The sequence below is a fragment of the Labeo rohita genome, chromosome 4, assembly GCF_022985175.1.
Source record: "Labeo rohita strain BAU-BD-2019 chromosome 4, IGBB_LRoh.1.0, whole genome shotgun sequence".
NCBI classification, from domain to species: domain Eukaryota; kingdom Metazoa; phylum Chordata; class Actinopteri; order Cypriniformes; family Cyprinidae; genus Labeo; species Labeo rohita.
Window position 1 is genome coordinate 42328501 of NC_066872.1, and position 13821 is coordinate 42342321.

The 13821-nt window shown below is 35.4% G+C and overlaps 1 protein-coding gene across 3 annotated transcripts; it reads left to right on the top strand.

Moving 5' to 3' along the window:
- Positions 1-826: 826 nt before the first annotated feature.
- On the top strand, positions 827-11947 carry tmem63a (transmembrane protein 63A). Of its 3 annotated transcripts, none has more exons than XM_051108220.1 (23): positions 827-914; positions 3395-3556; positions 3664-3743; positions 3855-3930; positions 4007-4044; positions 4171-4313; positions 5619-5670; positions 5757-5865; positions 5949-6019; positions 6444-6524; positions 6986-7115; positions 7194-7327; positions 7474-7656; positions 7752-7905; positions 7986-8092; positions 8179-8265; positions 9055-9114; positions 9207-9369; positions 9625-9730; positions 9811-9978; positions 10892-11007; positions 11280-11333; positions 11423-11947. In XM_051108220.1, exons 2-23 carry the CDS (start codon positions 3395-3397, stop codon positions 11558-11560), a joined length of 2412 nt encoding a protein of 803 aa, XP_050964177.1. In that variant the 5' UTR covers positions 827-914; the 3' UTR covers positions 11561-11947. The 3 variants fall into 3 exon arrangements, with proteins under 3 accessions (XP_050964177.1, XP_050964176.1, XP_050964175.1); XM_051108219.1 differs by having other exon boundaries at positions 838-999; XM_051108218.1 differs by lacking the exon at positions 827-914 and adding an exon at positions 1065-1096.
- Positions 11948-13821: the final 1874 nt, after the last annotated feature.

A 13821-nucleotide genomic window follows, 5' to 3' on the forward strand; every position in this document is an offset into this window, starting at 1 on the left:
TTTCTACTCAGATCAGTGTTTCGTGTCTAATAATTTTGACACGAAACATCAAAGTAATCTATCAAGCAGCTGTGCGAGGTAATGTGTGTTCAGCCAGTTGTTATCTTAAAATAAAAATGTATATTATCCCTTACTTATTATAATCTTAATTCAAGTGATAAAGAATTTTGAAAGCCCAACAGTAATCAGTGTTGAACACTACTGTAAGGTTAACTCTGCCTGGTTTAAATGTTTCAAAATGATTAACAGTTGAAAATATTAGAAAATTAGAAAAGTAATCAAAAAGTAATTAAAAGTAATAAGTTACATTACTTTAATAAAGTAATTGCAAAAGTTACACTACTTATTACATTTTAAATCAAGTAACTTGTAATCTGTAAACTATTACATTTCCACAAGTAACCTTCCCAACACTGTTAGTTATCTCATATAACAGTTTTTTTTAATTCTTAAATTATTAATTTACTTTTTGTGTGTGTGTGTGTGTGTGTGTGTGTAATTCTGTTCTATTTTGTTTCAAGGCCAGCAATTACTGTTGGATGCTGTATTGTTTAGAAAATAAAACTTTGACTTGACTAAATGAACAATTCTTCATATTAGAGAATGCTGTAAGCATAGTTATTATGCTTGAGAATAAATAAAAATATTTTTTTATAATTTTTTTGTCTATTATGTTTGATTTTTCGTTAGTTTTTATTTATTTTTCTTGACATTTTTTTTAATAATATATTAATTTATCCAGCTTTCGTGAGAATTATATTCTATACAATGACAATTCATTTATTTGAGACGTTGGGCGGAAATCGGTGTTTCTGCGCATGTGCGGATATGAGTCAGTGTAAATAGTTAGTTTACTCTCAGCTGACAGTCCGACCGGTTCTTTACAATCCAGAAGAGGGAAAAATTCCACCGAGGTATGCTTCTGCCTCATAACAAGTTTTATTTATAAATTCGAGAAAGCACTACTGAAGCTTTCGGTTCAGGACGAAAGTTAAACTGGTAAGTTTGTCCAGCCGTTATACAGATGCGTCATGACGTCACCTGCAGCATGTCGATGTATGAGTCAATTTAGTGTTTGTTTAGTTGTGTGTTCATGGTAAGTTGTGTTTACGTACTGTCATATGTCTAACGACATTTAGGTTAGTTGCTGGTTAACTGTTTAGCTACTAATTTTTGGCTTTATTCTCACCCAGCGTCAGTTGTGACAGTTCTGATATCAGCTCTCAGTTTGGCAACGATAAGTTTCCACATAAAGAAGAAGTTGTTTTTTCAGTCATGCGAAATGTTGCTTAAACTGTTCCAAACAGGACAGGCAGTTGAGTATCATGTGAGTAATAGTTAGGTCATCTCATGCATTATGACAAGATCATCAAACTGAAGTAGAAAGTAAAAGTTTGTCATGCATCATGGCATGATTATCTTACAACAGATGGAATTGCTGAGATGTTTTTTAAAGAAAAGCTCTGCTGAAATAAGTTTTGCACTCACATATGTGAGATTTCAAAGTTTGTTCAGACACGTTGCAGGGAGTTCATAAGGCAGCTACACTGCAAAACATATTTGTACTCAATTAAGTCTTATTTTTTCAGTATCTATAGATTCTTAAATCAATATGCATCTGAGAAGCACAAATGTATCATAAGTGAGTTGTATAATTAAAACGAGAAAATATCTGTGATTAGGGTAAAAAAAAAAATGCAGGATTGTTTTTCACACCCCACTGACAGATATTTTTTCTTTTTAAACATTAACTTAATTTTGGTATTTTTTTTTATTCTCAAGTAAATGTATATTGTGTTTTTGTCGATATTTAAATGCAACAAAGTAAGAAAATGTCATGAATCAGTCTGTCATGAGTCACCTGACCAAAATAGAAAAATAATTTGAAACTAATAGAGCATCTGTGGGAGACCCAACTGCCCACATGCAGTGTGTGGAGTGGAAAAGATTATGACATGCAGCTAGTGGTTATATTTTGATCCTTCCTTTAATAACATATTCTTATAGCATTTGATGGTACTATGAATCATGGTCTTATATCTACTGTAAGCATAAGGCTCAAACATTTATCATCATCAATACAGTCACCAGTAATCCTACATCTGGCATCTTAAGTGATAAAACATTTTAGGCACTATTATGTTCATAAATCCCCAAAACTTTGTTTTGTGTTGATGCAGCATACTCATGTGATCTATTGTGTAATTGTGTTTAGTTTGCAATTAAGTTATAAAGGGACTCCCTCTAGAGTTTGAACTGAAGTGCATGTGACATTTCACTTCCTTGCACTGAAAATGTGTTAAATCTAATGTGGCTAACACCAGCTCGAGCTCATCTTAAAAAAACGTAACTATCTTCAATTCCAACCTGTGACTTATCACACTAGATCCCCTAAAGTATTCTTCTAAATGTTTCTAAAAGAAAAAAAGTGGCTGTTTTTGTTCTACTTTTAATTTTGCTGCCCCTACCAGCTGGAATCGTTTATAGAAATGGCTGAAAATTAATGCATATATTTCTGTTTTATCTTTTTCTTTTATCTTTGATCATCTTTTATCTTATTTTCTCATTGGTATCGAGTGCTTTGAACAACTTCTGTAATTGTTTTAGATAGCTGCATTTACTCAATTCATTTTTCATTTTATTTTGTTTTTATTATATTGTTTTATTACATTTTTATTTTAATATTTTTTGATTTGTTATTTATTTTATTATTGTTATTATATTTGTTGTTTTTTACGTTTATTATTTTATTAATTTATTATTTTATTTTATAACATCATGCTGCACATGCATACATACATTCATATAAATGAAATAAAATAAAATTAATATTTTTATTTTATTTTATTTATGTGAATGTAATGCATGTATGCATCTGCAGGATGATGTTTTTCTCCTGCAAGACCATTGTAAATAAGAAAATATTTTTAATTGATTTGCACGGATAAATAAAGGACAGGACAGGAAAAGGAAAGGACGTTACGTGAGGCCAAGTATGGTGACCCATACTCGGAATTTGTGCTCTGCATTTAACCCATCCAACTGCACACACACAGTAGTGAGTAGTGAACAAACACACACCGTGAACACACACCCAGAGCAGTGGGCAGCCATATTGCTATCGCTGTGGCGCCCAGGGAGCAGTTGGGGATTTGGTGCCTTGTTTAAGGGACTTACCTCAGTCGTGGTTTTGAGGGTTGAGAGAGCGCTGGTTATTTACTCCCCCCACCTTCAATCGAACCCGCAACCTTTCAGTTACAAACCCGACTCCCTGACCATTAGGCCACGGATGGCCCAGTGGAACAAACGATGCAGATGACATGTGTTACCTAAACAGATCTTTTCAGAGGCAGCAAAAGTAAAATTGTGCAATTTGTACCTGTTTGTCCTCCAGATGGCCTCCACGTGGTGGGAGCGCCACTCCATGTCGGCGACTGATGGCACTGCTCATGTGGACAACAGCAGCTGTTTCAGTGCCACGCAGAGCACCGTGCTAAAGGGGGTGAATTTCGGAGGAGTGCCCATCGTTCTGCTGATGGACTTTTCGCTCTTCGTGGTAAGTTCTGCGGTTTGTTGGGTTTCAATTGGCTCGAGGTGCGGGAGTTGTGGGATTTGATTGGCTGGTACAGATGTAATTGGATTGTGCTGTTTATATTCTTGTAGGTGCTGCTAATAATCTTCACTCTGATCAGAAGGAGACTGTGGGATTATGGGAGACTGGCTCTTGTTGCAGAGAATGAAGGGTATGTGAACACACACACACACACACACACACACACACACACACATATATATATATATATATATATATATATATATATCCTCTCATCAACTGCGCTGTTTCATTGCTGCAGGTTCAGAGATGCTAATAAACGGCGTTACAGTAGAATGACGTCATCCATGTCTGTTGAGGAGCCTGAATACGAGAAGGTGAGTTTTGACCTCCTCATCATCATCAATCTCATTATGACATCATTCATGACGTCGTCTTCCTTATTTCCTGTAGGGTTGCTGCTCTTGGGTCTCGTTTATTGTCAATATGGAGTAAGTGTTGTTTTGGTGCTACGCACTCATTTTACATGTTTACACCTAGAAAGCTCTAAGCTCAAACAGGGAAGTTTGGATGGGAAAATGCTAATAAACTAAGAAGTGAAACTGATGTGTGTGCAGTGAAACTTCGATCAAGGAGAGATGTGGCGTGGATGCAGTACATTATCTGTCGTTTCAGAAGCACCTGGTTGTCCTGCTCTTGTTCATCTGTGTGCTGTCTGTCACCATCATCCTACCAGTCAATCTGTCCGGAGACCTGCTGGGTATCTAACACACACACACACACACACACACACACTGGAAAATTCAATGGAAAATCTGAAGAATCCTTCATACAGTAGCATGGTTGTAAACTAGTGAGTTGTCTCACTAAAGCAGAGACACTGACAGAGAAAAATGAATGAAAGAAATGTGTCTGAAAATGTCATTGGAGCCAAGAATTTAATTTGATTTAAGATTTATTATACTCCTATTATGTGATTCTAATGCTGATTTAAAATGTAGTATGTGTCTTTATCCAACATTGATAATAAATCAGCATATTAAAATGATTTCTGAAGGATCATGTGACTCTGAAGACTGTAGTAATGAAAATTCAGCTTTGCATCAAAGGAGTAAATAAACTAGAAAAGCATTATTTTAAACTGTAATAATATCCAGCCTTGATGAGCATAAAATCTTACTGATCCCAGATTCTTATATATATATATAATAAAGCATAATTTTTTTAAATATATGTTGAATATGTACTTATTAAATAATATCTAATAATATAATATAGTAATTATATTTATATATAATAGTAATTATATGAATAAAAAGATAAGTATTTTCTAATTATATACTGTATGTGTGAGTATTTATATATACATAATAAATATACCCAGCACACACACATTATGTAAACAAATTTTTTTATTTTGGTTATGATTAATTGTTTTACAGCACTAATTATATTATATTATTGGAAATGTAATAAAATATAATATAATATAATAGTGATACTATTCTTGATATGACTTTGACACGAAGACCTTTGACATGAAGACATTCATCAGAAAAAATAAAAAAATATTTTTTAAGTATGATTTGATTTGTGATACAGTTATTGTCAAATTTTATTGATGATTTAAAATTTGAAATGTAATCATGACAAGCAGTTTTGGAGATTTTGGTCTTTTTTTGGTCTTTTTGGTCTTATTTAAAATGAGAATGTGGTAATTAGTGAACTTTTAATATAATAATATAATGTAATATAATGCAATATAATATAATATACAAAAATATATTGGTTACAAAAAACCTTTTTAAAAATGTATTTATTTTTATATTTATTGATTCAGACTAAATGATCTTATAATACAGCATAGTTATGCTTATAACAGGCATTGTGTTTAGGCCTATGACGCATAATATATTAGCTTTTGGGTTTTTTAGGTTTTGGACGAGCAGTAGTGGTTTATAATCTCACATGACGTCACCATATGAAATATTCTCAAGTTTCTTTTCTTAGACTTAAATCAGTCTGTGCTGATGGGAAAAAAGTCTGACTCATTACTGTGTTCCAGGCAATGATCCCTACAGTTTCGGGAGAACCACCATTGCGAATCTCAAGCAGGGGTACGTACAGTATGTATATGTACAAATGTCTGAATGTATCTCTGTGTGGGTCTGTTTGAACTGTATTTTATACAATGTCTTCACAGTGATCCGCTGCTTTGGCTGCACACTGTATTTGCAGTTTTATATCTCATGATAACGGTGGCCCTGCTGAGACGACACACCTCGAAAATGAAGGGAACCAAGAGAGAGATAGTAAGCCGCCCTGCCGTTTCTCTCTCTGACACACACATAAATGCTGGTTAGTCTCAATCTAACCCAAGTTTATTTTTCCATAGGCCAGAAACACCCTGTTTGTGAGGCCTGTTCCCACTGCAGCCAGTGAAGAGAGTATAAAAACTCACTTTATGTAAGTGGCAATGTTTTTCCAAGACTTCATTCTGTTCACTTTATTTTTAGACATTCATCCAGACTTCTTTTCATTCCCATATCCATGTTATTTGTTCCATTCAGTATGCAGGGCATGATCTCAGCTTACAGCATGAGGGTGGGACAGTGGGAAGACTTATTGGTCAGCATTTATTCATGAGTCATTCATGGGAATTGATTAACATTACAGATACAGTTTGGATAATTTTTTTTTTGCCCCAAATGGAATTGAAATCTGTTTGAGTGGCCGATTGGCTTCAAACTATGGCTTGAGTTGGGACAAGACTACTTGTTTTTATGAGCCAACGGGTAAAATTAGGAAAAGTATCATTATTTTAGCAATTCTTTTAGCAACACTTTACTTTAAAGGTTTTAACATGTCTTGAATGCATATTTGTTTGCAGGGAGGCGTACCCTACCTGTGAAGTGACTAATGTTAGCTTGTGTTATGATGTTGCCAAACTGATTGACATAAACAGAAACAGGTAAGAAAGCCAATCTGACCCAATACTATTCATAGTTGTCCATAGATCTTATAGGACATACTCTCACAGACCTCTCATATTTCAATAATACCTGATCATATACAGATGAGGTCGAATGTTTACATACACCTTGCAGAATCTGCAAAATGTTAAATATTTTACCAAAATAAGAGGGTTCATACATACATATTCCACCATCTTTTCACCATCCATCTTTTCACACTGAGGAAACTGAGGGACTCTATTACAGAAGGTTTTAACATTAACATTACGTAATGCAAACAAAGAATGACTGAACATTAACAAAGACAAATAAATACTGTAACGTATTTTTCATTCATTGTTCATTCGTGTTAGTTAATACATTAACTAATGAAACCTTATTGTAAAGTGTCCCCTTTTTTTTAAATTTAAAAATGATGTGTGACATACATTATATTTATTGTAATATTTTGTAACAGAAAACGGGCAGAAAATAATCTGCGACATTACAATAAGATACTCCAGCGCCAGGGAAAACGCGAGCACATCAACCCGCGCCCATGCAGCCAACTGTGCTGCTGCTGCTGTTACTGTAAAGGCTGTGAAGAGGTAAGTACTACCACCATTAGCAGCGGCCTTTGATTTTCAGGCCTTGGGCGTCTGCATAACGTGTGTGTTTATGTGTAGGTTGATGCTATAGAGTACTATAGCTCACAAGAGGCTGCTCTGCATGAGGAGGAAGAGAAACTGAAACAAAGTGAACACCTGCATCCTCTGGGCATGGCGTTTGTCACCCTGCAAAATGAGTACATGGCCACTTAGTAAGTGATTCACGCTTCAACTCAACAACCTGTACAGTATTGCGATAAGTGAAAGAAAATCTTGTTTTTTGCTACCTCCCTATGGAGAAGGTAAAAAGAGTTTTCCTGACTGTTACACTCTGAGTGTCATTTGTCTTTCCTCACAGTATTCTGAAAGATTTCAATGCTGTGAAGTGTGGAGGCGGAGTAAGGGGTGTGGTTGGAGAAGAAATGGGCGGAGGAATCTGGTGTGGGTGTGGCCGGGAGCCACAGCCGTCCTCTAAGAGCGCAGAACTGAGGGTGCACAAATGGAAAGTGAATTACGCTCCTCACCCAAATAATATCTACTGGTGTGTACCATTATACCTTTTTGGAACAAAATCTGTTATATTACAACCTGCTTTAGTTTATAGAGAAACCTACACCTTCTCTTCATCTCTTTCAGGGAGAATTTGTCACTACCTTGGTGGCGCTGGTGGCTACGCTTTACCTTGCTGAATGTTCTACTCTTCGTCCTCCTCTTCTTCCTCACAACGCCCTCCATCATCATCAGCACCATGGACAAGTTTAACGTCACCAAGCCCATTCATTATTTGAATGTATGTGTTTGAACACAGAACATGTAATGATGTGAGCACATGAAGTGCAGTGGTGTAAAGACAGTGTGTTGTGTTTACAGAGTGCTGTTATCAGCCAGTTCTTTCCCACTCTTATGCTGTGGACTTTCTCAGCCCTGTTGCCCACCTTGGTGTATTACTCTACACTGGGAGAAGCCCACTGGACCAGGTAGACCATCAAACTCAAATACACGCACTTGTGGACAAACACAAACAAGCTTGCTTAATAATGCTCGTCTATCGGTGTGTGTGAAGGTCCAGCGAGAATATGAGCATGATGTACAAGCTCTACATCTTCCTGATCTTCATGGTGCTAATTTTGCCCTCACTAGGCCTCACCAGGTATGAGCTCCTTCAGTGTTTCTCTGCAGTTATTATACTCAAAAAGAAAAAAAAAAGTTTTTGAACAGTAGGATTTTTTTAATGTTTTTTTAAAGAAGACTTTTCTGCTCACTAAGCCTGTATTTATTTGATCTAAAGCACAGCAAAAACAGTAATATTGTGAAATATTTTTACTATTTAAAATAACTGCTTTGTATTTGAATATATTTTAAAATGTAATTTATTCCTGTGATCAAAGCTAAATTTTCAGCGTCATTACTGCAGTCTTCAGTGTCACATGATCTTTCAGAAATCATTCTAATATGCTGATTTGCTGTTCAAGAAACATTTCTTTTATTATTATCAATATTTAAAACAGTTGAGTACAGTTTTTCTGGATTATTTGATGAATAGAAAGATCCAAAGATCAGCATTTATCTGAAATAAAAAGCTTTTGTAACATTATACACTGTACCATTCAAAATCTTGGAGGTTTTTCTGGTGAAATAAATTATAGTTTAATACTTTTATTTAGCAGGAATGCAAATCAAAAAAATACTTACGTTTTGTGGTCCAGGGTCACATACATAATTACAGGACTTTCGGCCAAATTGTACAGCTGTACAAATATAAGCACAGCTTAAAAAAAAATTAATAGCAATTTTTTATCATAAAATGGCAGTTTGATTTTTTTTTTTTTTTTTTTTTTTTTTTTTTTTTGACCCACGTTGAAAACCATAAAGTAATGAATTCTGGATTGATGTCTAAAATGTTTGCAAGTGAGCATGTATGTGTTCTCTTTCCACTCAGTCTGGCCGTGTTTTTTCGCTGGTTGTTTGATAAGCAGTCTGAGGGGAGGCTGAAGTTTGAGTGAGTATCTTTTGCACAAATTCTAATGATTTATTTTGAAATGACTTAAAAATAACAATGACTTTCCATCTTCTCGTCTCTGTGTGTCTCAGGTGTGTGTTTTTACCGGATCAGGGGGCGTTCTTTGTAAATTACGTGATTGCGGCGGCTCTGGTGGGCTCTGGCATGGAGCTGCTGCGGTTGCCAGGGTTACTGCTCTACATTGTGCGTCTGGCACTCGCGACTTCGGCTGCTGAGAGGAAATATGTTAAACAGGTCCGTCTGTGGCTTTTGATCTTTCAAACATGATTCGGAATGTTAGTTTCACAACTTGTTACATTTTTAAAAAACGTGGCATAAAAAAGAATTTTAAAAGTATCTTTTGAACTTTTTTTTTTAATAATACTTTCATATTAAGCATTGATATTCATATCATTAGGTTGAAAATAAGTCAGATTATCCCCTAAAAACTTATTTGTGTAGAATTACCAGAAATGTGTTGCTGATCCACTTTTGTGTCTTTCTCTGTAGAATCAGGCGTATGAGTTTCAATACGGAGCGATGTACGGATGGACGTTGTGTGTGTTCACGGTCATCATGGCGTACAGCATCACCTGTCCTGTCATCGTCCCATTCGGTCTGATTTAATTTCCTCAAGGCCTTAAACACTGTATTAGTGTATGTAATGTCACATTAACACACAGGCTGTGTGTGCAGGTTTGCTGTACCTACTGCTGAAACACCTGGTGGACAAACACAACCTGTACTTTGCTTACCTGCCCGCCCGCCTTGATCGGCAAGTTCACTTAGGAGCTGTCAATCAAGCGCTGGCTGCACCAATCATATGCCTGTTGTGGCTGTATTTCTTCTCTGTGCTCAGAACAGGTAACGCCCACTAGCTGGCTAATTAAACCAGCATTTCTCAGACAGTTGTATTCATACACTACCAGTCAAACGTTTTTGAACAGTAAGATTATTTATTGTTTTTTAAAGAAGTCTCTTCTGTTCACCAAACCTGCATTTATTAGAAGTACAGCAAAACAGTACAATTTTGAAATATTTGTACTGTTTAAAATAGCGAATATATTTTAAAATGTGATTTATTACTGTGATTTCAAACCTGAATTTTTTTCATCATTACTCCAGTCACGTGATCCTTCAGAAATCATTCTAATATTCTGATTTGCTGCTCAAAAAAACATTTATTATTATTATTTTGAAAACATGTCATTTTTTCAGGTTCCTTTGATAAAAAGAAGGTTCAGAAGAACATTTGAAATAGAAATCTTTTGTGACATAATAAATGTCTTTATCATCACTTTTGATCAATTTAAAGCATCCTTGCTGAATACAAGTATTATTTCTATAATTTCTTTTTCCAAAAAAAAAAAAAAGCTCACTCCAAGCTTTGAATGGTAGTGCTTTTTATTTCAGATAAATGCTGGGTCTTTCTGTTTATCAAAGAATCCTGAAGAAATGTACTCCACTGTTTTATTATATTGATGATAATAATAATAATAATAATAATAAATTTTTTCTAACAGCAAATCAGCATATTAGAATGATTTCTGAAGGATCATGTGACACTGAAGACTAGAGTAATGATGCTAAAAATGTAGCTTTGATCAGAGGAATAAATTACATTTAAAATATATTCAAAAAGAAAGCAGTTATTTTAAATAGTAAAAATATTTCACAATATTACTGCTTTTGAATCAAATAAATGCAGGCTTGGTGAGCAAAAGAGAGTTCTTTAAAAAACGATATAATGAATGTATCTTGATTTTTGTCTCCACAGGCTTCAAGGCGGCTACGTCACTGTTCACTTTAGTGGTTCTCTGTGTGACTGTCTTTATCTGTTTAAGTTACACCTGCTTCGGACACTTCAAATACCTTAGTCCACACAACTACAACGTAAGGTTGCTTTGTTCTCTATCAGAGTTTTATGTGAATTTACAATGCATTGTTGTAATTTAACCATAATTTAATAGTTATAGTTTAACCAGTACACACACAAATCCTTATCTATATTTTTTCTCTGCATTTCTCCTCTGCTTTAGCTTGTCTGTTAATCTTGCTTTCTAATAAACCTGCCATTGTATGCTTCAAATATTGTCGGATCTGTGAAATAGTGCTGTTGTTTCTTTTTTAAGTCACTAAAAGTATTTGCAATATCTGTGTTTCAGGTTAAAGAGGAAGATGAAGACGCAGATAGAGTTTCACAAAGCTCAACTGCATCGGCAAGTTTCACATTTTTATATTACGCACATTTTTTTTAACCTGGTAGATTTTGAGATTACCAAAATCTCTGTCTCTCCTTCTTGTTTAGGTGTATCTGCCCAAAGTTTTGAACCCAGATGCATCACCCGAATCTGATAAAGGCAGCAGTCACCATTCATACGGCACAACAGACACAAGCCCGCCCTTCCTCAGCACGGAGGAAGACTGTTCGGACTTGGATATCTAACAACAATAATCAGTCAACCAAATACAACTGGAGGAAACGATTCTTTTCGTATAGGAGGTTGGAGGTCAGTGTGGAGATGGAGGGGATGTGCTTTTAAAAACGGGATCTTCTGGAAAAGAAGCTTTTCACTTTTTTTATACACACTGAAAGACTTGAGGAATATTTAATCATAAAATGCCATATAACAAACCTAAAGGAGCTTTTCAGGATCAATTCTTCTCGCCAAAGACTAAACTCTTTTCTATAATGCCATTCAAACACACAGTCCAAAACATTTCTACAAAACCAAGTGAGCACTTGCCAGGGAGTACAAAAATTTAACTTGAGTATATCAAAGTGCTTGAACTGACACATGTGCCTTGTTGCTTAATACACTTTATAACTGTATTTTGTGAGTGTGTGTGTGTGTTTGAGTGAGTCAGAGAAGGTGAGTTTCTGTTTTTGTCATTCCTAATTTTCAGTTTTAAAGCAACCTTTTATACAAATGTGTTAATATATTGATGTTGACAGATTTATTGAGCTCATAGCTCAGTGGCCTTTCGTTACCAGATTTGTATAGTTGAGTGAGTGAGAAAATGAATCATCACTAGGTGGCACTGTTGCTTTCTGATCGTCCTGCTTTTTCCCAGAGCAAACTGAAGCAGAGAGATGTTTCAGGTTCAGTACAAGTTAATCTCAGTATTTTGGCATAATGTCAGGTAGTAGGGAAAATAATTTAGACAAAAAACATGCAAAGATATTAACGGGATTTACAGTAAGGCTCTTACAATGGAGATTTGTGTTAACATAAAATCGCTTGCTGACTATGTCTGCATAAAAGTTTAGCTTCAGTGTCATAACCAGTGAGAAAGGGACTGTTTACATGCAGCAAATTCTAATTACATCGGAAACTATTAACTAGAAGAATGTTACCACTTTAAAAAAGGACAAACTTTATAGAGCAAATAAAAAACAGGGCTTTACTAAAAAAAAAACGAGCACAAACATCATATTTATTCCTTTTGCTTTAATGCAATGGGAAGATATTGTGGATATGAAGGGAAGCTCTTGTTATGGTTGTGTGCTTTTGTTCTGTATATTCATTGTATGAGTGGAACAGAAACCGAATGTTAGCATCTGATCATTTAAACGGCTCAACCTCCGAACACTGAGTCTCATAGTCTTAAGCCTCACATTTTCCTGGAAATGGATGAATGAACGTCCTCCAAACACACACTTGACACATTTCTCCTGACTGCGGTTTTCAGCTCATTAGTCAGGATAGAGTGAAATCGTCTTATTTTAACACCATAAGCAGCCCACAGACTCGAGTGACCGGCTCCAATGCCAGGATCAGCATTCAAAACTGCATAAGAACAGAAACTGATCCAATGAGTGCATGTGTGTGTATGTGTGTGAAACTTGTATATAAAAAGGGTAAAACATGGTAATACTGTAGTATTTTTTTTGTATGTTTTCATTGGTGCCAGGTGGTTAGTTGGGTTCGCTTTTAGGTTGCCAGATATTTTATTGCACAAGTTTTTTCTTGATCAAGATTGTGTAGTAGAATGGATCTTATTTTATACACAATACCATGTAAATCAAACTAGAGGTCACATGTTTGGTGTAAACGATATGCACAGTCATATAAATGAAGATTACTTTTTTACAGTATTTTACAGCTTCATTTCATTCTGCAAGAGCCAGAAATAACAGCATTTATAGTGTTTGACACCACAGTAAACCCTCAGAAGGCTTTACGGCCCTAATGACGCAAACGCCCATATACAACTCGAGACAAAAGATGCATATGAGTCAAATAAAGCATTGTAGCAATTCTTTAAATGGTCTGGGATCAGGTTTCACTGAATGGTGTCTGCTGGAGGCCTCAAAGTGGCAAAACTCCCAGACCAATGAAGCAATGAAACATTCTGGATATAGTGTGTGTCAAGTGTTGGCAGCTGTAGCTAATCCAGAAAAACCTTATTGCACCTCTAGAAACAGCTGTTGGAGGATGGGATCAAAAATCAACAATTAGGATAGTAAATAAACTCTTTCTTTTATTAGCTTTGCTTGTTAAGTCAACCATCATTGTTAGTATTCATCAAGCTTCTGCTTATAGATTTTAATAGATTCTTAACACTAAATATAAACTTGAGGACGCAAGTCGTTCCTAATAACTTAGGTGAAAAGTTCACCCTAAAAATAAATATTTACTGAAAATGTACTCAGCCTCAGGTCATCCAAGATCCAAATTGGAAAACTTTTGCATTACATCACTT